Source organism: Epinephelus lanceolatus, chromosome 14 (genome assembly GCF_041903045.1).
Source record: "Epinephelus lanceolatus isolate andai-2023 chromosome 14, ASM4190304v1, whole genome shotgun sequence".
In the NCBI taxonomy this organism is placed as follows: Eukaryota; Metazoa; Chordata; class Actinopteri; order Perciformes; family Serranidae; genus Epinephelus; species Epinephelus lanceolatus.
Window position 1 is genome coordinate 26777405 of NC_135747.1, and position 25469 is coordinate 26802873.

Genomic DNA, 25469 nt, shown 5'->3' on the forward strand with positions numbered 1-25469 from the left:
ATGAGGAGAATGAAAGAACTAAGGGCCAGCAAAGGTTCAACAGCTCAAGAGTATAACCAATAGAGCTCAGATTCTTAGTGAATTTTTGTTAAAGGTGATTTATTACCGCACATCCATAAAGTTGAGGTACCCACAAGAGACAGATGATTAAAAAATGCCAGCTGATATCAAAGAAGCAGAGGCCAAGACAACCTGAGCTTTCAGTCCCTGGTACGGGTCAAGCTCTGCAACACTTGCTCCTACACTTCAGCTCAAAAGCATCTTTTCTAAGCCTGAGTCCTACATGCGGTTTTCTTTCAAACATCACAACTCCAGGCTTTCTGTTAAAGATATTAGAGTTTTGACCCTTAGTAAACTCTACCACAAGCCCACAAGGACACATCCGCACGAGCCAGACTGAGGGTTGTGAAATTCACCTCCTCCCTCTGGTTTCCGGCATCCTGCTGATTGACAGTTGGTGGCGGTAACACACCACAAAAAATAAAGCGCACTGGCTGTGAAGGCACTGAAGAAAGAGACTGCGAGCAAGTAAACATGGATGTAAACAACACAGGATTTGAACTAAAGACAAGATAGATTTTGCAGATTTTGATTGCTGAAATGAATGATAATAGTGATCAGTAACTATTTCAATGTACCTGTGAGTTTTGTTTTAAGACAGACTTGAAAATATCTGGAACTATAATTAAAAACAATGTGTAATGACTGATTTTTCAAACACCACACTACTTTAAGTGTCACATCACTTTTCTATTGACAGGACTTGAAAAAATACCTCCATTTGAACTGCTTCTTTGAGTCACAAGACTAACACAATTCTTTCCTGGCTCGTGACACATGTGGTGTTTTTGTTTCCATTGGACTGGCCTTGTGACAGATGTTACTTCCATCCACATGGTCCCAACTGAGTCATGAACCTGTAGCATGTTGTACTATTTTGTGGTTGCTGTAGATTTTGTTCAGTGAATAAACATACCCTAGGGCAAGGCACAATCACGAATCGCTGAAGTATTGTAATGCAGACTAGGTATTACAGATGGTATGTGTAGAGTACACACTGTGAGTGTAGAAATACTTGAGACAATTGTAATGTTTATCTATCTTTAATTCGAGTGCACAGGAAAGGCAAATGGCAAGCTTAAAGATGATGTAACAGCAAACAATGAAAAGGTTACAAAAACACCATCAGCATGGGAACTACAGCAGTGAACTACAGTCAAACTCCTAAAAGTAACTTAAATACAGAAAAAAACAAAATACATCATGGCATAATAAAGCAAATGCAAAAAATAAATACACACTGCAGCACATAATGAATGATTTAAAGTTTTAAGATTAAAAGTAGAAAGACGCTGCCACTCTAAAAGAGAAACCCACCTATTATATCTATTTGAGTCCATTATAGTTTATGAAATGAGTATGTAAAGCTGCCTCTGCTTGCAGACTGTCTAACTCAGCCGCATTTCTGTCACTACGGAAATATATCGGATATAAATAATGTCACTATACATAAGCTGCTAACTGTTAAATGTTGTAATTACTTACTTTTTACGACAGATTAAACAAGTACTCCACTGGTTTAGCATCAGACTCACAATGCAGCAGAATCAGAGACATGAGCTGTATTTAAAATCACACACTAACAAACTAATCATATTAAGTATGATGATTTTGTGTCTAAAAGAAATGCCCAGATCTATGCTACATTAGTAGTAGTATGAGACATGAACTTACTGATTAATTACCCAACAATGCATGATGACTTCTAAGACTACACATGTGCACAACGGCTGGCAACAGCAAAGATAATGAGGCATGCTAAAAGCTGTTAATATGTCACTTTATTAAGGTCCAGTGTGTAAGATTTAGGGGGATATACTGGCAGAAACACAGTATGATATAATGAGTATGTTTTTATTAGTGTATAATCACTTGAAACTGAGAATCTCTGTGTTTTCGTTACTTTAAAATGAGTCATTTGTATCAACAAACAGGGTTTTAAATATTATTCTACAGTAGCCCAGAATGAAAAAATCAACACACTGGCTCTGGATAGTGACATTCATGTTTTCAAATCAGCCACTGTAGCTCTTTTACATGCTTGGCCCATGGGAGGTGTTTCATCTGGTTGCAATCTCCATACTCACCACTAGATGCCACTAAACCCTACACACTAGACTTTTAAGTTTTAATATCTTTTCAGGCAAGAAAGTAACTGCTTTATGCAAATAAAAATAATAACGAAAATAATATAATTTAAAAAAAATAACGTTTGTAAGTTTGCTGCAATGTTTAGAGAAATGTGAGAGCAGTGGCTGGGTCAGACCAGTTGTCCGTCATAATTCGTAAGTACATCTTGTGTCGCGAACGTGTCAAGTTTGTAAAAAACAAACTTGTTATTTTTAGGGCTGTAGTCAACCAAAGACAAAAATTTTGTCAACTAAAGTCGTACATAATCTTCAACTAATCGATTAGTTGTGGGGGGAAAAATCTGCACATTATTTTTACTTCTGCAGTGGTGTGTCTGTGTCACTCTGCAGTTACACCTCCAAAACACTAGTCGGCGGTGGAGGACTGTGTTAGGTGCTGTAAAGTTTAGTTGTTTCAAAACACACATTAAACATGGCTTAAAAGAGACAATTTCAAACACAAGTACACGAATTGGCTTCACTATAAGTCGGAGAATTGACAGACAAACACTTGTCTTTATCTGGACACATTTCCCCAACCAATAGAACATGCTGACGTTATTAGCACAAGTCTATGGCGTTTTACATTGTATAAATTAGCATGCTAATATTATTAGCATAAGTCTATGGCATTTTACATTGTATAAATTAGCGTCTAGTGATCTTTCCTCTTCTCATATAAAACCAGGGACAACAGCAATATGTAACAAAGGTAATAGCACATAATTTGGCTCCATTACAACTCACAAGATTCACTAACAAAACAACTGTCTTATACTAAACACGTTTTCCAAGCAAATACAACATGCTAACGTTATTAGCGCCAGCCTATGGCATTTTACATTGTGTAAATTAGCCTAGCGACGAGCAGAGATTTGCTCTGCTCTTATGTAGCCAGAATAAATTCCAAGGTATAAATCCCTACATGATAAATCACACACACGACTTAAAAATGCTATTTTAGTGGAGGCTTTACTGTCTTCACAATTTATTGTTTCTTATCTGTGAAATACAAGTAAATAGGCTACAAGCTTTGTTTCCACTGAAGGAAATGGTGTCAGTATACAGAAACTGACAGGAGGTTTGCGTCACCGCGATGCTGAGCGTACTGTAGGTGAGTTCAACTTTCTGTCAATATTGGGTGTGTTTTGAAAACACTGCCATTTTCACAGGTAACTTAGCCTGCCCCCCCCCCGCCGCAGGAAATAATGGATTAATCCTGGAAACCTATTGATGTAGCACTTTTCCCCTTATGAAAGTAACACGGTGATTACTCGACCAATGAGAATTTGGTCAGACGAGAGCATATCGACCAAATAATCGACTAGTCGACCAGGAGACTACAGCCCTAGTTATTTTGAAGTACAGTGAACTTCTGGCGCATGGCTCTTGTTTTGAAGTGCCATTTCTTGCCATAGAGTGAGTGACTAATGGACAGCCACATGACAGAGACAGCAAACTAGCTCAACGACATGGCCAAACACAAGTATGCTGAATATATTAAACTGTGCGGACCTTGCCAAGTTGGGAACCACTGCCTTTACTTAACACTCTGTCAGTAATGAAATACTTAAATGTTCATTTAGTAGGCAGCATGCAATAGATGAGCATAATGAGCATGTAGTAGGCTGTATATTAGTATGAAATTCCAAACACAGCCATCGTCTTTTTATTCTACTCATTCTTCTAACTTGCTTTACTTGTGCCTTGCACCTACATCACCCACGGCACAACTTGTGTGTTGACATAATTTTGGTTGTAGATTTGGGTGTGTTATGATGACAGCAGCTGACGTAGCTTTGAGCCGATTGCCTAAAACAGAGATGAGAAGCGGGCTACAGAGGTCTGATAAGATAAGATCACTTCAGTCTAAACGTTACGAGACTTCACTGAGCTCCCTCAGCAGCCAAATAAAGGCTTTATAAAACATTTTCACATACAGTACGCAGTAGCACTCCCTTATACACCTGTTAACAGAATTTGCCATGTAAAACTGGTGAAGTTCCCTTTATATATCATTAGATTGTTTTCAAATTTGTATTAATTTAAAAAATATATATATATTTTTTTGGCACATTTTAGTATTTTAGTATTATACTGCATCTTTGTATGAAGGAGTTCTTACATAATTTGGCATCATAGATTATTTTTCACTTTTTGATTTCGTTTTTTCCACTTTATAAAGCATTTTGATTTGTTTTGGTTTTTAAAATGTGCCATATTACTAAAGTGGCCTTTGATTAGGTACAATCAAATCAACAATCAATTGGCACGCAAGTTTCAATTTCAGTAGACAAAACAGCACTGCATTATCTTGTTTGTTTGTTTATTCATCAAGATAAACATATTCCATGATAACTTTGGACAACATGAAAAAAATAGCTGTGTGATGTTACTTGGATGTGTGGTTGTGACTCTGCTACAGTAGCTGTCTGGCAGTGAATGCTTGTTGAAGAGAGATGACATTTAAGGCACCTTCAGTTTATTGCTTTAAAGGTTCCCTGAAGAGCTTTGACCACAAATAGCACTATACGTTGCAACATTTTGATGAAGTAAATTGTGGAAAAGGATATCTACATTAGAGAGTGTAACAGTAACAACTAAAATAGAGGAGTGTAATGTGTCTCCTGAGAGACTGAGGTGTTTATTGTCTTGCCATGTTGCCTTGATTAAAGAGGACTACTCCAGGAGATCACTAATCTACTTACTATGCATTACCCAGAGTGACTGGGGGATACTAAACCAAAATTTCAGGTTTACAATAAAAAAGATCTTCATACAAGTGTGACTAAAGTCAAGAAGAGTGAATTTAGCTACATATGACTGAAACTCTAAGAATGTTGGTTTAGTCAGGAAGATAAAACATATGTCTCTACATAACATATCATGCATTAGTGCTGCTACCGCTAGGTTTAGGAAAAGAATCACGAATGGGTGTTAACACGGCACACACTTAACATAAAGTTACGTAGGTTGGGTTTAGCAACGTAAACCGAAGTAAACAGAAGTTAGGTTTAGGACAATGTTACGTTACGCATTTAATGTAATGTTATGTAGGTCAGGTTGGGTACCGAACTTTATATTTTTAATGGTATTGACTGAATTAAGTTGATACTACCAAGTACAGATTTGTGTTAATCACTTGGTGCCAATTTTCAGTACCTACCAGCGCTCCTGCATGAGAACACTGGGTTCAGATAGTCTCGCCACCAGACAATCAGACATCTCCGCCTTCTGATAGTCTGGGGACACTCCTTTGTAAAGTGTGCTTAACACACCAGAGAAAACGGCCGGCAACAAAGCAACGCCTCTTGCATTTTTGAAAAGGACACGCCCTCCCGGAAATGTGCACTCCCCCTTTTCTCGTCCGCAAGGACACAAACACACAGAGAGCTTGAAAATGGATGCCCAGAGATTTAACTCCGTTTTATCAAACGTGTGCTCAGTCCACAAGATTGTGGAAATGAAGCACTTACAGCAACTTTGTTTAAAACTTTTAACGCAGTCGGACTATGTTTACGAGCACAAGAGTTCAGTGAGCCACCGAAGGACCGCCCTGCGGAATTACTATTGGTTCTGCAACGTAGGGAGTTTTTTTAAACTCTGAAATTGTATCCGCCCATCTAAACACAAAATCAGGGAGAAAGACATCAGTCTTTAGTTAAGCAAAGTGTCTAAAGACTGACTTGTGAGTCTACTCTGTGGCCAGCTTCCCGGGTTTGGGACACTTTGCAGCACAGACGACACAGCTCCGCAGAGCTAATGGGTTCAAAAAAGGGGGCATAAAGTTCCCCACAGCCGGCTGCTCCATCGGTTGCCCAGCAAGCCGAAACTAGTGCTACAGCGCTAGTTTCGGCTTGCTGGGCAACATTTTCAGTACGCTTAATATGTTTTCTATCCTATTTTATTTTAGAAATAGTTTAGAGTAGTTCACTTGGTTTCACATGGGACACGAACACTGACTTCCTGGGGGAAAGTTGTGTTTGTTTGACCCATCCACCATCCCAACCTACCTCCTGACAGGGACTCTTTATACAACTTCATTTTATACTTCCGTTAATGCATTCATCACGTGATTGTGATTACATGGGTTATGTACAAAATCTGGTCTAAATATCCTCTACCCCCCAAATGTTTCCTCCAGTGCTATTAATTGTCTTGAAAGCAATTCGATTGATGGCAAATTAAAAATACCTCTTTAGCAGCATGGCTTCAGGAATTGCAATAAGGGTCAGTAGATAACTTTATACGTTGTGTGTTCTGGTCATTTAAAATTTCAGCAGACTGTAAGACAGCAAACATGGTAAGCATAATGTCCAGTGTTTTGTCATTGTGATAGTGATCTTGTTAGTATACTGAAATTAGCATTAAATACAGGCTCACAGTGCTGCTAACACAAAATGCTTAGGTCCAACACACTTATACTGAGGTAAGAGTGAGGCATGGTTTAACAGGCAAACGCCCGCTGTGGACCCGGATGTTTGTTTCTTTTCTGAAATAGTCAGCAAAGTTGAGATACAAGAACAAGTGAGGCTAACAGGAGTGTACGGCACATTTTGAAGACAGAGATGCGTATGCAACTTTTTACATTACAGAATTAAACATTTGAAACACAGACCTTCATTCTGACCTTGAACACGAAATTGAAACACTGGCTTTGAGTTCAGTCTGTTTTTGATGTGTTTACCCATAACTGTAAATCTCTGAACACAACAGATGGAAACTGATGTGGACTAAAGATAAAAGAAAGCTCTGCTGACATTTGTTATTACAAAAGATAACAACTAAAACAAAAACAAAAAACATGTGATAACTGATAACGCGCAAATACAGCTGTAGAAGGAATTCTAAAATAGAGCATAATATTTTTTGGTATTTTTACTTTGTATGATAGCATGCAGTAGATAGTGGCAGAATACTCTAGTTATAATGTTTCAACTCATAGCAGTGATAGATAGATAGTGTATGTTCTGTGTAATTGTACCTTCAGACAAATATATTGGCATTGAATTTATAAATTCAAGAGTTTTTTGAGTTAAGTGCTGGAATAAATAAATCATTTGGGGGCTTGGCAAAGTAACATGTGCTTCTGTAACCACTCAACATTCATTATTTTTTTGCATACGTGTATAGTATCAGTGCAATATTATACAGACTAATGCATGTCCTCTTCAGTGGCTCTCAGGATAGATTTGTGTGACAGCTAGCCATCAGAGGTTAAAGCAGTTCAAGACTACAGTGTCACTGTAAACACTATCAGGTACTTATACTGGGATACGCCCACAAAAATATCAGCACTGCAAGTGTACTCTGAGGGACAGTTTTCCCCTCCTACCTGTAGCGCTATTTATCAGTATAGATTGTTTTGGTGTGAGTTGCCAAGTGCTGAAGATATCGGCCGTTGAGATGTCTGCCTTCTCTCACAAAAACAATCTAGATTAATAAACAGCACTACAGGTAAGATAAAAACAAATACATATTTTTTAATTTGGGTGTGAACTGTCCCTTTAGGTAAAACAAAAAATAAAAACACATCTCCCAATTTAGATGCAATTAAGGTAAACACAAGAGAAATGTGACAATTTCTTGGCCAGTAATGTAATTTCTTGTGTGCATGCATACAAGCTTCATAATGCTCCATCATTATCAGCCGTTCTGATGCTGTTGGTGTTGGTGTTGGTGTGGGCTACAGAGGGGAAGTATCATGACTGTTAGAGCTGTTAATGATAAAGCAATTGCCAACGGTTGCTGCGACATTCTACATAGATAACACCACAGATAAAAGTCTGTTGACTACACTTCTACTTTCAATCCAGTTTTTGTAATGCACCCATATATGCTTGAAAGCTCTACTTACTGTTTGCAATATTTACTGCTGAATAACACTTTATAGATTAGTTGACAAAAGACATACATATTATTGAGTAGCAGAAGTGGACCAGGACAAACTGGCACTAGCACTGGCCCTGGCATTATAGCTCAGACCGGCCCACCTCAGTCAATCACACAAATAAGTCTTATAGTATATAACATGAGGGGACACATGTTAAAGAGGGGTTCTGGGGCTCTCTTTTGAGCGTCAGACACTTCATTTCCCGCATCCCTGCACTTCATTGTCTGCACTGAGCAGCCAGCATGTTGGTTAAAGGGTGTGAAAAGTCCAGGACCCCGTTTCCCAGTTTCGACATACTTTAGCATTCTACGAGGGTCTCTAAGATATACCTTAGCTTAGGAACTTCCTTTCCCACAGGTGTTTCCCAAACTGTCCCTTAGCGGGTGCTCGTAAGGAGAGCTGCTAAGGTACTTCATGAGTTAGAGCTGGCCTTCACCACAGTGCTGGAAGTGTATTATCTCATATGAAGGTAAATTAATGACATAATATAAAAAGTATTGCCATAATAATTTTACCTCCATCAAATATTATATCATAAATAAGGCTATGCCTTCTACAGAACATCTGCTCATCTATTTGAAGCCTAGTCCACACATAGACTGGTATTTTTTAAAAGCAGCGCTTTTAAACTAAATTTCCGTCCAGGCGAGCGTTTTGGCACTGTTTCAGGAAAAATCCCATTCCTAATACGCCTGAAGCATATCACATTAAAAAATGACTTACATGCGCATTCCGTTATAAACAAGGAGACTAATGCTGAAGCAGAGAAATGTGATTGCTGCTCACTGATAATGCATTTGTTATTGAAATATTTATAACAGCATACGTGTTTGTCTCTCTTTTTCCATCACTGCAGACCACCTTTCTTAAGATATACTGTACCTTTCAGAAGATATATCTTAACTGAGGAGACTCTGGGAAACAGCCCGTAAGCTTAAGGGAGACCTTAAGATAAAACTTACGATGCACATAGCGCTACTAAGGCTCTGGGAAACGGGGCCAAGGTTGATAGTAATTTTAGATTTTTAGAAATTAAAAATGTAATTAGGGACAGCCCAGTACTGATAAAGAAAATATATCAATGGGCCTGACTTCTTGTATTATTGGCTGGTCAAAGAAAAGAAAAAAAAAATGTGTCATTATGTCAGCCCCATGGAATGTTGGTCCATCAGGAAACTGCCTTGTATGCTAGATGGCTGTTGCTAGCACCTGGACACTGCATCTGTTCACTAACCCGCTGAGTCAGAATGACACATTTGAGCAGTTAATCCTGTAAACCGGCTACAGCACGGTTGTCTTCCATCTTGTTGCTTACGGGGATGCCGGGAAGTGAGATTCCTAAGGCAAATAATTCAAAACATTTTATTAAAATCAAGCACTTAATTTCAAGGTCTGCTGAACGAACATTTAAAGAAGACATTTTACTAGAAAACAGCTGCAATACTGTAACAATTAAGATAGCTGTTGTACTTTATATTGTTACAAAAAAGGCACACAGATTTGACCATGAGGGTAATAAAAAACAGCCAGAATGCACTGTGGTAAGTCAAATATTATACATCTTACTTCTTGTGCTGCCCGTCGTTCCTCTGCTTCTAATGATACTCCTTGATCATGTCTAGGTGAGTCTGTTGGGACCTGCTGCCTCTCCCTACGTATCCACTCTACCATCCTGGTTATCCATCAAAACATAACAATAGATTAACATAGTGTATGTTTATATACTTAGCAGAAATACTGTATATGAGTGAGTGTAGTACCTTGGAAATTTCCTATATTTATAATAGTACCATGCTGCAGCGGCACCAAAGGCAATCAGGATAAGCAGAATAATTAAAATGGTCCAACAAGCAGTGCAGGCTCCTGCAGGGAGACAAAACACAGAATACAATAACATCAAATACTGATATACACTGCCAGTACAACAGCCCTGCAATGAATCCCAATTTAAAGCTTAACCTAAGTCTGTTTTGACTGAGCGGTGTCTCAGCTCCTTAAGGAGTCAAACCAGATTTCATGAATCTAGGAGCTCTGGGTTTTAATAAGTGGGGGGAACTGGAGAGGAAAAAATACCCGGATTAAGTTACAACAGATCAGTTGATGGACTGGTTGAGTTTCAGTGTGCATCTTGGCCATCATTCACTTACTGATAATGGAGTCAGATTCTTTAAAGCTCACAGTGTGCATATTCGAATGTATTTTTTAAATGCTTACAAATTTTTCCAAAGGTTTTCTACTGACAACATGAGACACACATGCAGGCTACTCTGGTTGTTCCATCATCCACTATGTCCACTACTGTGGTTAGTAACTGCAAAGAACTTACACTGTTACTCTTTGGTAACTTTGGATAGCTACCAATAGCTACCAGGGAAAACAAAAGCGTTTCCCTCTTCCTGTTTTGGTTGCACATTAGTTAACTTACTTCCTTTGTGGCATAAATCGAGCCTTCATTTTCCTGGGAAATTGCACCTGGTGGCAGATAGAATTGAATACTGAAAGTGATGCCCCTCTCCTTCCAGTGGGCCACCATGGGTTCTTGTTTCAGAAAAAAAATATGTACGTTAGTCAATGGGGAGAGACTAGTAATTTTATTTTACCTGTTTGAACTGCGTCATGAATTACACATGATGTTCATCAATTTCAAAAGATAATTTTGCAAGTCAAGAAAGTCACACTTCGTAAAACTGTTGAAGTCTAAGACTAAAAAAATGGAATTAGAGTGACTGCCTAAGTCGTGTGGGTGATGTCATAACTGTCCCTCTTGCTAAGACATGTACAGCTGCAGACACATTACGTTTGAAGTATGCATGTCACTCACCTTCAAACTGTGCCCACCACTAATACAAGATAAACCAACCAACATGACAGTTATTTGAACCCTGCTACGACACAAAGTTGTAATGAACAAATATGACGCCAAGAGTGGCAATAATCCACTTTATAACAAATGATAAATGCGGCCGTGATTCACCTTATAAGAAACAATGCGACCCTTCCCATTACCATTACCTTAGTCTCGCTCACCAGACTGGCTGGGCCGACTCTCACTTTAAGATTGGAGAAAAAAAAAACGCCCTGGCTGCTTGTATTTCTTTCAACCAATCACAATCGTTCTGGGCGGTGCCACAGCAACGGTGCGCTTGCAAAAATATTGCCAGGGGAAACAGGCTTTGGTTTGACACGCCCACAAAAATATCGCCTACAGGACGTGAACCATGGCAGAAAAATGGCTACATCCCCGCAAGATCAAAGACCGCAAAAGTTAGTAAAGGATGTGTTGAAAACGGTTGAAAACTGCTACACAACCGGAGGTGGTAGGGCGGGACTTCAGCGGGTGGCTCGTTCCGCCCAATGAGAGGCTGATCTATGCAGCGAACTTCCTTCCAGCGAGGGGAGAGGGAGAAATATAACAAAATAAAATAAAATAGGAAAACCTGTCTCCCTCTTTTATTTTATTTTCAGCGTTTAATCAAGGCGGAGGCTGGCGGCGGGAGGTCCGAGGCTTCCAGCGAGGGGAGAGGTAGAAACAAACAGCCAACGTGTGTGTGTGTTCTGTTCAGGTGTTGTTACGTAAATAACAGTCCCCAAGCAATAAACAGGACAGACAATAGGATTTTATTTATTTTTACACTACATTTTCACTGAAAGCTGACCGAATCTGACCCGAGCCCGAATATAATTTATACATTTTTGACCAAACCTAGCCCGACCCATCAGGACCCATCGGGCTCGGATCGGGTAGCCACACTCTAGTGTGTGTGTGTCCCATCTATAGGGGCCTATCTGAATTTCTGTCTTTGAGAGATATTATTTTGTAATATAACTGAATATTCTATCCATACATATAAACTTTAAATATATTAAAATTATAAGGCATCTTTGAGTAAACTGCGAGTATCATTTAAGTAGGCTATGTCGTGGCCGGCCGAGTGTCCTCTTTTTCGAAAACAAAATATGGTCACCCTAGCTAAATGCTAACATAGCAGTTTTCATCAGGACTTATGTTTCCAGGGGAACAAAGGGGGCTGATTGTGGACTGATGTGTAGGTTATGGTGGGTGAGTCATGCAGCTCATGAGCGGGTTAAGTAGCCGCTACAGCTGCAGCTATACCTCCTAGCTCGCTGAAGCTACAATGCTTGTGCGTTTAGTACTGGGATATACTCACAGAGGCAATGGGTCTCGCTCATTCTTTCACTTCATGGGATAAAACATGTCAGGTAAGATGAAGATTTACACAACACTAAACGAAAGTGGCACAGTGGTGGTTAGCATGGTCGCCTCAAAGCAAGATTGTTCCCGGTTTGAATCCAGGGTGGGAGATCTGAACCCTGGGGTGAGCAAGCCCTTCTGTGTGGAGTTTGCATGTTCTCCACGTCAGCACGGGTTTTCTTCGGGTGCTTCGGCCAGGTAAATTGGTGACCCTAAATTGGCTGTAGGTGTGAATGTGAGCATGAATGGTTGTCTAAAAATCTAGAACTGAATTTAAAATCCTTCTCCTAACTTATAAAGCTCTAAATGGTCAAGGTCCGTTGTATCTTAGAGAGCTCATAGTGCCATATTATCCCACCAGAACACTGCCCTCTGAGAATGCAGGTAGGGTTACTCGTGGTCCCTAAAGTCTCCAAAAGTAGATCAGGAGCCAGAGCCTTCAGCTATCAGGCTCCTCTCCTGTGGAATCATCTTCCTGTTTCGGTCCGGGAGGCAGACACTGTCTCCTAATTTAAGACTACACTTAAGACTTTCCTCTTTGATAAAGCTTATAGTTAGGGCTGGCTCAGGCTTGCCTTGGACCAGCCCCTAGTTAGGCTGACTTAGGCCTAGTCTGCCGGGGGACCTCCTATAATACACTGCGCCTTCTCTCCTTCTCTCTCTCTGCTTTGCTAACACTCATGTCTTGTGTTATTGCATCTTGCTAACCCGGCTTCTTCTCCGGAGCCTTTGTGCTCCACTGTCTCGCAGGTTAACTTATATCACAGCAGTGCCTGGATAGTGTGACGTGTGTGGTTGTGCTGCTGCCATGGTCCTGCCAGATGCCTCCTGCTGCTGCTGCTATCATTAGTCATACTTCTACTGTTATTATACAAATATGATTATTATTATTGTCACATACATATACTATCATATATTAACATTGACCTACAACATATTGTACCACAATAGCCTTAATTATTATTATATTATTACTTAAATTAATGTTGTAAGCTACTGTCATTACTGTCTGTCCTGCATCTCTCTCTCTCTATGTATCATTTTGTTGTATGGATCCTTGTAAATTTATTATGTTGATCTGTCCTGTACGACATCTATTGCACGTCTGTCCGTCCTGGAAGAGGGATCCCTCCTCAGTTGCTCTTCCTGAGGTTTTTACCATATCTTTTCCCCGTTAAAGGGTTTTTTTTCTGTGGAGTTTTTCCTCATCCGCTGCGAGGGTCCTAAGGATGGAGGGATGTCGTATACTGTAAAGCCCTCTGAGGCAAATTGTGATTTGTGATACTGGGCTTTATTAATTAAAATTGAAACTGAATTGAGCTGTCTGTCTCTGTGTGTTGTGTGTGATACACTGTCTGTCGCCCAATGTCAGCTGGGATAGGGTCCAGCCAACCTGCGACACCTAACAGGATAAGCCGTTACGGAAATGACTGAACAAAACTAAATTGTTCCATGACAAATTGACGACAAACTGAGACTTTCTTGACTCAAAAAAATATCTTTTAAATTGACAAACATCATATGTGTAATTCATAGCAAAATTCAAAGCAATCGAAAAATGATTTGTCTTTCACCGTTGACTTCTGTACATATTTTTTCCTAAAATTAGTACCCATGGGGGTCACTGGAAGGGGAGGGACTCCACCGACGGTGATGCGGATGGTGTCATTATTCAATTGAAGTTATTGTTTTTTTAAGACTGCCTAAATGGATTTCATACCATTTCAACGTTCTCAATTACACCAGGGCAGAGAAGCTTTTCCTGCTACGACAAGCCAAAACACCTGCTATGAAAGAAATCTCTTAACGTCATTTAGTCATGAAGGCAGGCTTCTGTGTTTGTGTTTTCCTTCTTTTGTCTTAAATGCTATACTAACATGTACTGTTTTTCTCTGTTTCATAGCATTTAGTTTCATATTGCACAATGCATTCAAACACCAAAGAACTACGCCACTACTGACTGTTATTGATATTTTTTCTTGTCCTGACAGGTCCTGAGTTACTTAAGAAACAGACAAATGAAATGACCATGACAGAAAGCATTGCACAAGAAAAGACATGCTGCAAGTTTTTGAGCAGTAGTTTTCATAGACTTAGTAATTTGTTTGTAAGCCGTTATCCTCCTCTTGTTCGGTAGCATCCTCTGGGTTACAGTAGCAACAGGCCGCAGCAGCCAGGTCAGCTCCTAAGCCCAACCCAGAGCATTCCAAGGCTAAGTGGGATATCCAGTCTCCAGTGTGTCCCAAGTTGACCTTTCCTTTAGGGAGGAACCCAGGAGGAATGTTGCTACAAAAGTGCTCCAGGCCTTGATGTCCAAACTTCCCTGTAGGAGTCCATAGCTTTAACTTGTCACAGAAATTCAACTGTTGCCATCTTTTCTTTTTTCTTTTTAAATTACGAGACACAAAAGAAATAACAGAATCAAAGAGCATCCACAACAGACTCAAATACAAAAACACAGAGCATAAACACATGCAAAAACACCGCCACATTTGAGAAGAACCCACAACTAAATCAAACCTACCCTTACCCGAATTTACATGCACATAGAGGTGACTGTGTTCACTGCCGTAAAGGTTTGATGCTTCACACTGGTAGAGGCCATTCAGGTTGGAGGTCATGCTTAGAAGCTGCAGTGTTGCGCCTTCTACTTTGACAGCAGACTGAGGCATCGGCTGGCTGATTCTGAAACAGACAAACAAGGCTAAGCATGAAATGGACAGTTAAATAAATACAGTAATAGGCCAGAAAAATGTTGCAAACTGTAAAGAATTGTGCCAAAACTAATTCTCTTGAAAGACAGGCTTGTTGCTTTTATGCCTCTGACCTTGTTGTGTTGCTTCACTTAACCAAGATCTGCATACCAGCACCTCTAAAGCTCACCAGATAACACGTTATATCTCTGTCTCTGGTTACTCTGACCTGTGGTAAGCGTGTTGGAGTAATTTCCAGAGCTTCTGTGTTAGTCACTGACAGCGTCTTTGTGCTTAGCCAGCTCAAACCAGTTAATTTTTGGATATTCCTCATTTCAGCACTCATAGCTTCCTTCTTCTTTTGGCAACTGTGACTTGTGATAAAGAGCTTTATAAATAAAATTGAAAGGATATTGAATATCCTTGTTAAATCTGTACAACAACTGAAGAGAAAGGTGACATTTTGCAACTTTACATGAGATTATGAGCTGGCTTATTTCTTGGCAGGGAGCAGTAGCCTGGTAAGGCCACCCTAATAATGTGGGCTCAACATTCTGTTCCGCTCTCTGCATCAGTCTGGACTTGCTGTCGTCCCAAATACTTTCAGTGGGCGGAAGTACTCGCCTTGACAAACGAACACCTTAAAGGGATAGTGCACCCAAAAATGAAAATTCAGCCATTATCTACTCACCTATATGTCGATAGAGGCCCTGGTGAAGTTTTAGAGTCCTCACATCCCTTGCGGAGATCAGCGGGTGGAGCGGCTAGCACACCTAATTGCAGACGGCGCCCCAGACTAATGTCCAAGAACACAAAATTGAATCCACAAAGTATCTCCATACTGCTCATCTGTAGTGATCCAAGTGTGCTGCAGCCCCGACATAAAAAGTTGTTTCGAAAAACGTCATTTGAACTCTGTTTTTAGCCTTACTGTAGCCTGTAGCTCCGACTACTTCTCTGTGCTCCACGCTCACATGTGCGCACTCAGGGTGATCGGTGATGCACGGTCTCTGAAGAGCAGCAGTCTCGTCAGTACTGATGTCCAGATTCTCAAGTGCAGGCATCGCCAATTCCCAGTCTGAGCAGCAAAGACATTGGCATTGCTTTGCATTTGAAACAACTACACCACCAGGTTTCCAGTGCTCGACTCCGGTATTCTGCGGCTGGCTGAGGCTCATGAGCTACGGCGGCTGCTTCGTCCAGTAGCCTGAGTTCCGTCCGTATACTCGGGCTCAAACAAATACGGCTCAACAAAGAAATGCTGTTGTTCCTCAATTTCAAAGTCTTCAGACATGTTGGGCTGTCCTTTTCTAAAAGACCGTAGTGCAAATTATCATTTAGCTCTGTGGTTACTGTTGTCTCCCCCTGCGGTGCACGTGTCACGTGATGTAAACATGGGTGAGCAAAGTTCATGCTTTCGCTGGTCTCACGCAGGCGTGCACAAGTGAACGCGGCGCACAGAGAAGCAGTCAGAGCTACAGGCTACAGTGAGGCTAAAAACAAATCAAATGACATTTTTCAAAACTTTTTATGTCGGGGCTGCAGCACACTTGGATCACTACGGATGAGCAGTACGGAGATACTTTGTGGATTCAATTTTGTGTTCTTGGACGTTAGTCTGGGGCGCCGTCTGCCATTAGGTGTGCTAGCCGCTCCGCCCGCCGATCTCCGCAAGGGATGTGAGGACTCTAAAACTTCACCAGGGCCTCCATCGGCATATGGGTGAGTAGATAATGGCTGAATTTTCATTTTTGGGTGCACTATCTCTTTAAGTCAATCAGCGTATCAAAACACCTACAGTAAGAACATCTTTATCACCGACACAGCCAGTTGATATACACTGTATGGACACTACATGGAAAGTATTTGGCCACACCAGTTAATCATTAAATTCAGGTGTCTCAATCAGACCCGTTGCCACAGGTGTATAAAATCAAGCACCTAGCCATGCAGTCTCAAAATGTGATACAAAATGTGTCGTTCTGAAGAGCTCATTGAGTTCAAGCGTGGTACTGTGATAGGATGCCATCTTTGCAATAAGATGGTTCGTGAAATTTCGTCCCTGCTGGATATTCCATGGTCAACTGTCAATAATATTATTAGAAAGTTGAAAGCGGAAGACCACGTAAAATCCCAGAGCGGGTTCAACGACTGCTAAGGTGCATGGTGCCTAGAAGTCACCAACGCTCTGCTGAAGAATTGCGAGCTTCCACTAGCATTAATGTAAGCACGTAAACTGTGCAGTGGGAGCTCCATGGAATGAGTTTCCATGGCCAAGCAGCTGCATGCAAGCCTCACAACACCAAGTCCAATGCCAAGCGTCGGATGGAGTGGAGTAAAGCACACCGACACTGGACTGTGGAGCAGTGGGAATGTGTTCTGTGGAGTGATGAATCACACTTCTCTATTTGGCAGTCAGATGGGCGTGTCTGGGTTTGGCGGATGCCGAAAGAATGTTGTGCCAACTGTGAAGTTTGGTGGAGGAGAGATAATAGTATGGGTCAGTTTTTCCGGCCCTTATCTCCAGTGAGGGGCAACAGTTCAGAGAAGGCCCTTTTCTATTCCAACATGACTGTTCCCCAGTGCACAAAGCAAGGACTATACTAAGACATGGTTTGATGGAGTGGTGTGAAAGAACTTGGCTCCCCCACACAGACCTCAACCCCATCGAGCACTTTTGGGATGAACTGGAATGGTGATTGCGAGCCAGGCTTTCTTGCCCAACATCAGTGCCTTACCGCATAAATCTCTGCATAATGATTGGGCACAAATTCCCACAGAAATACTGCCCGTATTGGTGTAATAGTCAGGCATCCAAATACTTGTGTCCATATAGTGTATCAAATCCGGACGGAAGAAAAACAAAACATCTTTTCCTCTGAGAAACTCAGCGAGTGCGTACTCTTGTTCTTATTTAATTGTTGCTATTGAGTCTGTTTCTACTAGCTTCACTTATTGCTGTGTTTACTAACGTCGGAGTTGGCTCTTGCCGCTTCAGCAGCCGCCATTACTGTTCTGCAAGCTGCAGACGGCAACTACCGTACAACGCAGTCCCTGACTGGCTGCTTACGTTGCAGATTCCTGATTGGCCCAGAGTGGAATTTAATCAATTTCTGGAAAGTGTTTAGGGTGGAACTGAGTCCAGACTGACACAAAGAGTTCAAGTCATCAGGCTATGGGAGCAGAGCAAAGCTGACAGTTTCCCCCTGTTTCCCGGTTCCTGCTCAGTCTGTCTGTTTAACCAGCTGCTGGCTCTAGCTTCCTGTTTAATAGACAGTGATGAGAGTGACGTTTATGTTCTCGTGTAACTCTGTGCCGGACATTGAAAAAGTGTATTTCTCGAAAACACCAGGCATTACCAGAAGAGGATCTCTGTGTGAAGAGAATAACACAATAAACTGCAGCTAAACACGTCATCACACATATCATGTAATCTCACTCACTGCATGGTCTATTTATTAGCTTCTCTTTTCTTTCAATCATATGACATGGGAATTTCCACAGCTTATGCAAACATGTCAATTTCATGCCCCAGATACTAAACACAACACTAAACATTTCTCAAAGGAGGTGGAGACCAGTAACAGAGCTGAAAATAGAGTGAATAATGAACTTACAATCACCTGGTTGCCAACGAATACAATCCTTACCCTAAATTCTTTGTTTTATGAATATCACTACAGTTGTGTAATGCTATAATATGTATCCAGTGTTACAACAGAACATTCTGATTAAATGAGAAACTGTTTTATTGTATTAACCAGCATTTGATGAAAATAAAGATATGCAGTAGTGCAGCAGTGATGGAATATAACAAGTATTTAAATACTAATTTGAGTATGTGTACGTTACTTGAGCATTTCCATTTTAAGCTACTTTACACTTCGTCTTAATTACAGTTAAGCAGCAAATGTGCACATTTCTCCACTACATTTATGTGACGGCTGGGGCTGTAATTAAATAAAAGAGGTTTTTACTTAGAATAAACAATAATACAAAATATTTAAGTAAAACTCGGGGTGGGGGGATCGATACAGCATAGTATCGCGATATTTTACGTGGCAATATTGCATCGATAAACGGTCGTCAAGTATCGATCTTTTATTATATACATCATTCATTTTTGCAAATACATATTTTGATACAACTTTTGGTACCAGAATAATAAAATCAATTGCTTTTTCGGTGCACTAGATGGTGCTGATATTTTTTTCCTGGTAAGGTCAGCGAAGGTCTCAGCGGCATTTGGCCGGAAGTTATTCAAAACAAAGATGGAGGCATATCAGAAATCAGAAATGAGCTGTCGGCGTTTAAATAAAAAGTCTGGACTTGTTGGGAATTCTTTAACACAGAAGGAATGAAGGAACTGGATATGACACATGCAATTTGCAAGCAGTGCCATGTGAGAATAAAATACTCTGGGAATACTACCAACATGAGGGCTCAACTTACATGCCACCAGCCGGAGGTAGCTTTAGTCATGATAGTATCATATCGTGAGTCCTCTCCTCTCCAGCTCCTAGGTTTAACTAATAATACTCACATATTAATGCACAAGCAATATTAATTTAATAATATAATCTATAATTTTAACACTGACAGGGGATACTGAGCTGTGTTCTCCTACCTTTACTTCTGATACATTGAGTTCATCTGGTGATTAACGCCTGCATACTTTGACTTTAATTCGTGGTATTTATATGGATCTGAATACTTCTTACACCATTGGCTGTCACCTGGCTTATGTTAGTCGGATCTGTTTTAATTAGTCTAGTAATTATAATAATAATGAAGTTATGAATTAATGAATGAATTATGAAGTTTAACTATGACTATGTATCTGACACCACATCTTTGATTACTGTTTCGACTCTGATGGTTTCTGGTTTAGCCCACTGAGCTCCAGCTGACTCACAATCCAGGCCTGAACTTCCAGCAAATGATGTCTGGTTTCAGGCAAGCAGTGGATTATAATTATAATTTTTGTGGGGCTACAGCACCATGTTTTCTGCCTTGGTTTTGCAGGGAATGACCACTATGGTGAGTACATGGTCAGGATTTATCATCGAGTTCAGAGTGTCTATTCATGTGTTGTCCTTGTTGTTCTGTTGTTTTGGTGTAGTTTTAAACACAAATGTGTACAGAATAAATTTAAGTTGTATCTTACTATATAATGACGAAAACTCTGTCTGTGGGTGTGTCTGTCTGTGTCTCTTTTCCACGTTTTTCTCCTCACTGACGTGGTCAATCCATGTGAAATGTGGCACAGTGGTAGAGGGTCATGGGAGGATGCGAATGAAGCAATATTACATCAATTGGCCAAAGGGGAGCGCTATAGCAACCGACTGAAATTGCAAACTTTGAATGGGCATATCTCATGCCCCGTATGTCGTAGAGACATGAAACTTTGCACAGAGATGCCTCTCCTCATGAGGAACACATTTGCCACAAGAAACCGTAACTTCTGGTTATATAGATTTTCCGCCATTTTGATTTTTTAGAAAAACACTTAAAATCGATCTCTTCCTAGGAAGTTTGACCGATCTGCATGAAACTGGGTGAACATAATCTAGGGACCAATATCTAAAGTTCCCTCTTGGCAAAAGTTGGAAAACTTAAAACTGAGCTTCTATAAGGCAATGAATATTGCGGAGGGTGTGGCTCATCACATAAAGGTGTATAACATCTCAAGGGTTTCACCCATCACCACGCAACTTTGTAGGCACACATAATCTGAGGGGCCCCCTCCATTATTGACCCGATCAAACAAAATGGGGGCGCTAGAGAGCTAATTTCTTATCTAGGCCTAACCGCCATATCGATTTTTACTAAACTTAATAGATATGTAGAATAGGATGCCTCAAGGTGACTGGAGAAATTTAACTCTAATTGGCAACTGGGTGGCGCTATAACAACAGAAAAATGCTTAAAAATGTCTAAAATGCGACCGATCGCTGTGGCTCCCCCTGTGGCCGAGTGTTTGTTTGTTTTTCTAATTTTTGGTATGACTAAGTCATGGTATGGTATGCTGTAAATAATGACGGAAACTGTCAGTGTGTCATTCTGTCAGTCAGTCATTCTGTATGTCCCACGTTTTCCTACTCACTGACGTGGTCAATCTATGTGAAACTGCACATAGGCATTGAGGATTGGCATAGGTAGAAGGTGACAAAGCTACCAATGGATATGGACTAGTCTTAAATAATATGGATTTAATTTGTTTGCCTGCTCTACATATAGACTATTAACATTCATTTATTCACATAATCATCGATACCCTGACTATTGTACAACCTCCAATAAGAGTGATTATTTAGAGTGATAAGCGTTCTCTTTTAATTCTCATATTCCTCGACAAAACACACCACTGAGTTTAATGTTCCCCTCAGACACATGTCACTCTACTGCAGCTTTCTGCTTTAATGATTTACAAATATAAAATTAAGGTTTCAGTCCATGCTTCCTGTTCTGGTTTGTGTACATTGTTTCTATTAGCAACGTCCACACTGTAAATCAATAAAGTCTCATAAAGGCAGGATTAATTTGCTTTTTATTAGCAACATATGGTGCCTGTCTGACTGGGGTGTGAGCCTCCCTTTTCAGAAACCAACAATCATTCTGGATGAGGCCTGGTTTGAAGAGCAGCAAACTGGAAATTTAAATTTAGTTCAGTTTGTTGCCTCTAATTCTCTGTGATAATTGTCAAAAAGTGTGTATATATTATGTTGTATTTTCAAATAGTTCAATGTGTTTTACAGTTTTGCTGTTTGGTGACAAAAACAGGACAAAGAAGAAATAATTTAACCACTTCAAACTGCTCAGGGCACTTCAGCGTAGGCCTACAAATTTCTAAAAATAACCTGGAAATGTTTGTGCGGAGGTTCGTCCAAGCTGTGTTCTATCATGTTTAGTTCTTGACTTCCTGTGGATGACCTTCTGACCAGGGTGCCTCTAACGTGTCAAGTTATCATACTGAGCTTTAAAAATACATTCTGTTCTCAAGTTAACGTTTTAAAATTCACATCTAATGTTATTAAACTGTTCCTTTTTTTTGTTACGTGTTTTGTGTTGTTTTGTCTTATGTCTGTAGAATTTCAAGCAATTCATGAGCCATGATTACAGCAGCCTTTCATCAGCGTAACATCAGAGAACTTACAAACGGTGCTTCACTGCAGCTACAGCCATAATCCAAAAATGTATTAAAAATTTAAGAACTCACATATCAAATCAATCAATGACACAACTCACAACTCTCTCAAACATTGAAATTGGTTCGTTCAAACTACTATACCTTTGCCATGTAAAGGTTGAGGGTGGGTTGGCTTCCGTCAAACATTCAAATACGCCTTGAGACTTCTCAGTAATGTTCACTCCCATCGGTGGAACTGCAAGAAACAGGGAGAGAGAATGACCTGAGTTACTGCTGAGAAGAAACTAATCACAGTGTATCAGAAAACTAAAGGACACCTATGTTTGGATTCCATCTTTTCAAATTCACAAATATTGACAATATTTACCCTGATGCAATCTGTCAATCTGCTGTTGTCTGACTCACAGACTGTTGAAATTGTATCTAGGCAGTCTGCAGACTATGTTGTTACTGGCTGAGGTTTAGACGCTGGGAGTGTTCTGTGTATTTGAAGGTTGGTGGGGAATTCCAGCCTCAATGGGAGATCCTTTGTCCCTGCAGCTGAAGGAAGGAAGGAAAGATAAAGGCTTTCTACGCTAGCTTCAAACTGTTTTTGCCTCGTATTTAGTCTGCAATACTGCTGTTACTGCACATTTGTTTTGGTATTGGCACTGAGCTGTCATCTCTGTTATGTTATTGTCTCCTCCCCTTTTCATTCTTTTGCTTTGGCAACCAGATAACACCAAGTGATTTTGTTGAAAGATGCGTTATGTTATTTTATTTTATTTTATTTATTTTAAAATCACAGTATCCATCTTTTTTTGTTTTCTTACTGTGTTTCTTACTTCCCTGAATCATTGTTCTTGCTCTTACATAACATTATTTAAACTCAAGGGCGCCAGCGGATGTCTGGCCGAGGACACCAAAATGTTCAGACACAGCACTGCGCCTCATGATCTTTCTCCAGCCATCCACTGCTCCCTGGTTGAAGACCTCAAGTTAACCATGACGCTGGTCACTTGACTGAGGTAATGACTTGGCTCAGCTGAACAAAGCTCATGTGATGCAGTTGGAAAAAAAGTATGCAACCTTCTTAGCATTTTTTTTTTTACTTTAACTGACCTGCTCCCACAGGCCCTGTTTACAGGTAGAGTCCTGGGTGATCGGACCACAAGTGATCAGCTTTCAAGGTCTAGAGTGTGATTTAGGGGCATCTATTGGCAAAAATGGTATATAATATTCATAACTACATTTTCATTTGTTTATAATCACCTGAAAATTGCAATTGCAACCTTGGAATGAGGTGTTTATATCTACATAGGGAGCAGGTCCTTGTCCACCATGTTCGACAGTTGCCCAGAACACAACCCTCTAGATAGGGCCATTTTTATTTTCGTGTTGGTCACTATAGCTCTCCTACATGCTTGGCACAGTGGAGAAGTTTCACTTTGCAACCTTACTGCTAGATGCCTCTAAATCCTACACACTGATTCTTGAAGTGAAATGCACCCAGTGTGTCCTTAATATGTCTTGAGATCCCATTCATTAGACCACATTTGGAGGTTGTCTGGGCGGCATATGGCCACATTCTTTAGGCAGTGTGTGCACTATTGAAGAAGCACCTACTCAGCCAACAGCCTCATTTAATAGAGCTGTGTTCCAAACAACATAGGTTTTATTGGGTTTTATTGGGTTTGCCTGGAACACGCCAGTAGCAGTGTTTCCCACAGAAGCAGAATCTATGTGTGATGGTAGCTGATACGGGAAGGGGGGTGTCAGCAAACTTCCCTTTTATACTTCTTGCATGTATTTGTGGCACTGTGTTACCGACACTATTAATTATGTATAGAGCAACATGCAGATTGTTACCAGAACATTTACAAAAGCGGTTTGTTTTTATTTTAGAGGACGACGAGCATAGAAGAAAATTTCGCTTTAAGCACCAGTTTGCATGGACTACATTACAACAGATGTGTACTTCAGTGATTGGCGTAAAACTCTGGAATTCTCTACAGAATGTGAATATGTTTAAAGGGTTGTCTAAATATTTTGCAGTTTAAGAAAATGCATAAAGAAAGAACAATTAGGTTATATGAAGTTGTCACGTGGACATTGTGTATGGCTCTCGATTCTTCTGTTTGTTTATTTATTTTTCTTTCTGAAGTTACTGTAGGTATTGGTTATTAACTATAACTGACAGATCATATTCTGTGTCCCATCTCTAACAGGATATATGCAGGAATCCTGAGGTTAATTTCAATACCTTTTTAAGACTTTTTTTAAGACCTTCCAAAAAAACTTTAAGACCTCATCGCCACTTCAAGCTGTTGTTAGCAGCAACGCATCTTTTTTTATATTTTTTTTTTTTGGGGGGCATTTTTTGCCTTTAAAGGCCCAGTGTGTAAAATGGGTTGAAAACAGTGACATCAGTGGTCAAATTCTAGATTGCAGGGCTCACTCGCTCACCCCTCCCTTCGGGTAAATGACGGTGGCCTTGTAGGGACAAAAAGCCTTGCGCACGACTTTTTCAGGAGTAGGTCTATCTAGCAACGAGGTGAATGTTTATTTAGAAATCTAAGCCATGTTACGATATTGTAATGAATCCCTCACAAGCAGGAGACCAGAGGAGCGTTCGGGAAAAAGGCCTGTTTATTTGAGCACTCCAGAAACTCCGGTAACACTCCACTCCGTCCCAAACTCTGACTCTTGTAGCGTAACACACACACTTCATAACTTTACACACATACTCGTTTACCATAACGAGTGGACACCCCCTCCCCTCTCTGCTCCACCAACCTCCAGCCCGCACACTGACTGACAGGGTAGCCGGTAAACAGAGCTCAGCTGTTTATTTAGCCTAGCAATATCTCCGGACTATAGTAGTTGCAATGGATGACTTTGAACGCGATTTTGAAGAGTTTCTTGTAGCGGACACAGACCCAGAGCCATACCTGTTTGAGCCGGAGCATACAGATGAGGAACTCCATGTGTTTGATGCTGAGCGGGCGCGAAGAGAGGCTGAATGCCCAGAATGGGATTCGGTGCTACTGCCACCATCGTTGGGGAGATATATCATCAGGAGGAAAAGCGCCACAGAGAGTGCATCACAAGGAGTGAAGTTGCATCTTCTTTTCCTCGCAGATGACAGTTCAGGTTCATTCTCTCCTGTTGCGTGGTAAGTGTGGTCCATTCGCAAACTTTATAACTAAAAAAACTTTTCACTACTCTCTATTGACGAATTACTAACACTCTCTGCTGTTTCTTCCTCCTTCTTCCTTCCTTCCGCTGTCTTCGTTGGTTCATTTATACACGCGAAACGCGTTCTCTGGCTGGCTGGATTGTCCGCTTGGTC

General features: G+C 40.5%; 1 protein-coding gene across 5 annotated transcripts in view; it reads right to left on the minus strand.

The window, feature by feature from the left end:
• Positions 1–1087: 1087 nt before the first annotated feature.
• LOC117251345 (nectin-4) overlaps positions 1088–25469 on the minus strand; it is a 42817-nt gene continuing 18435 nt past the window's right edge. The window contains exons 4-8 of one of the 5 annotated variants that reach the window (XM_033617550.2): positions 22280–22373; positions 14820–14980; positions 9843–9945; positions 9649–9754; positions 1088–9420 (exon numbers count right to left, since the gene is read on the minus strand). In XM_033617550.2, the coding sequence (XP_033473441.1) occupies positions 9394–9420; positions 9649–9754; positions 9843–9945; positions 14820–14980; positions 22280–22373 (491 nt within the window). In that variant the 3' untranslated portion in view covers positions 1088–9393. Of the gene's footprint in view, positions 9421–9648; positions 9755–9842; positions 9946–14148; positions 14681–14819; positions 14981–22279; positions 22374–25469 lie in introns of those variants that run through there. The other 4 variants (XM_033617551.2, XM_033617552.2, XM_033617554.2 and 1 more) reach the window with 4 other exon arrangements.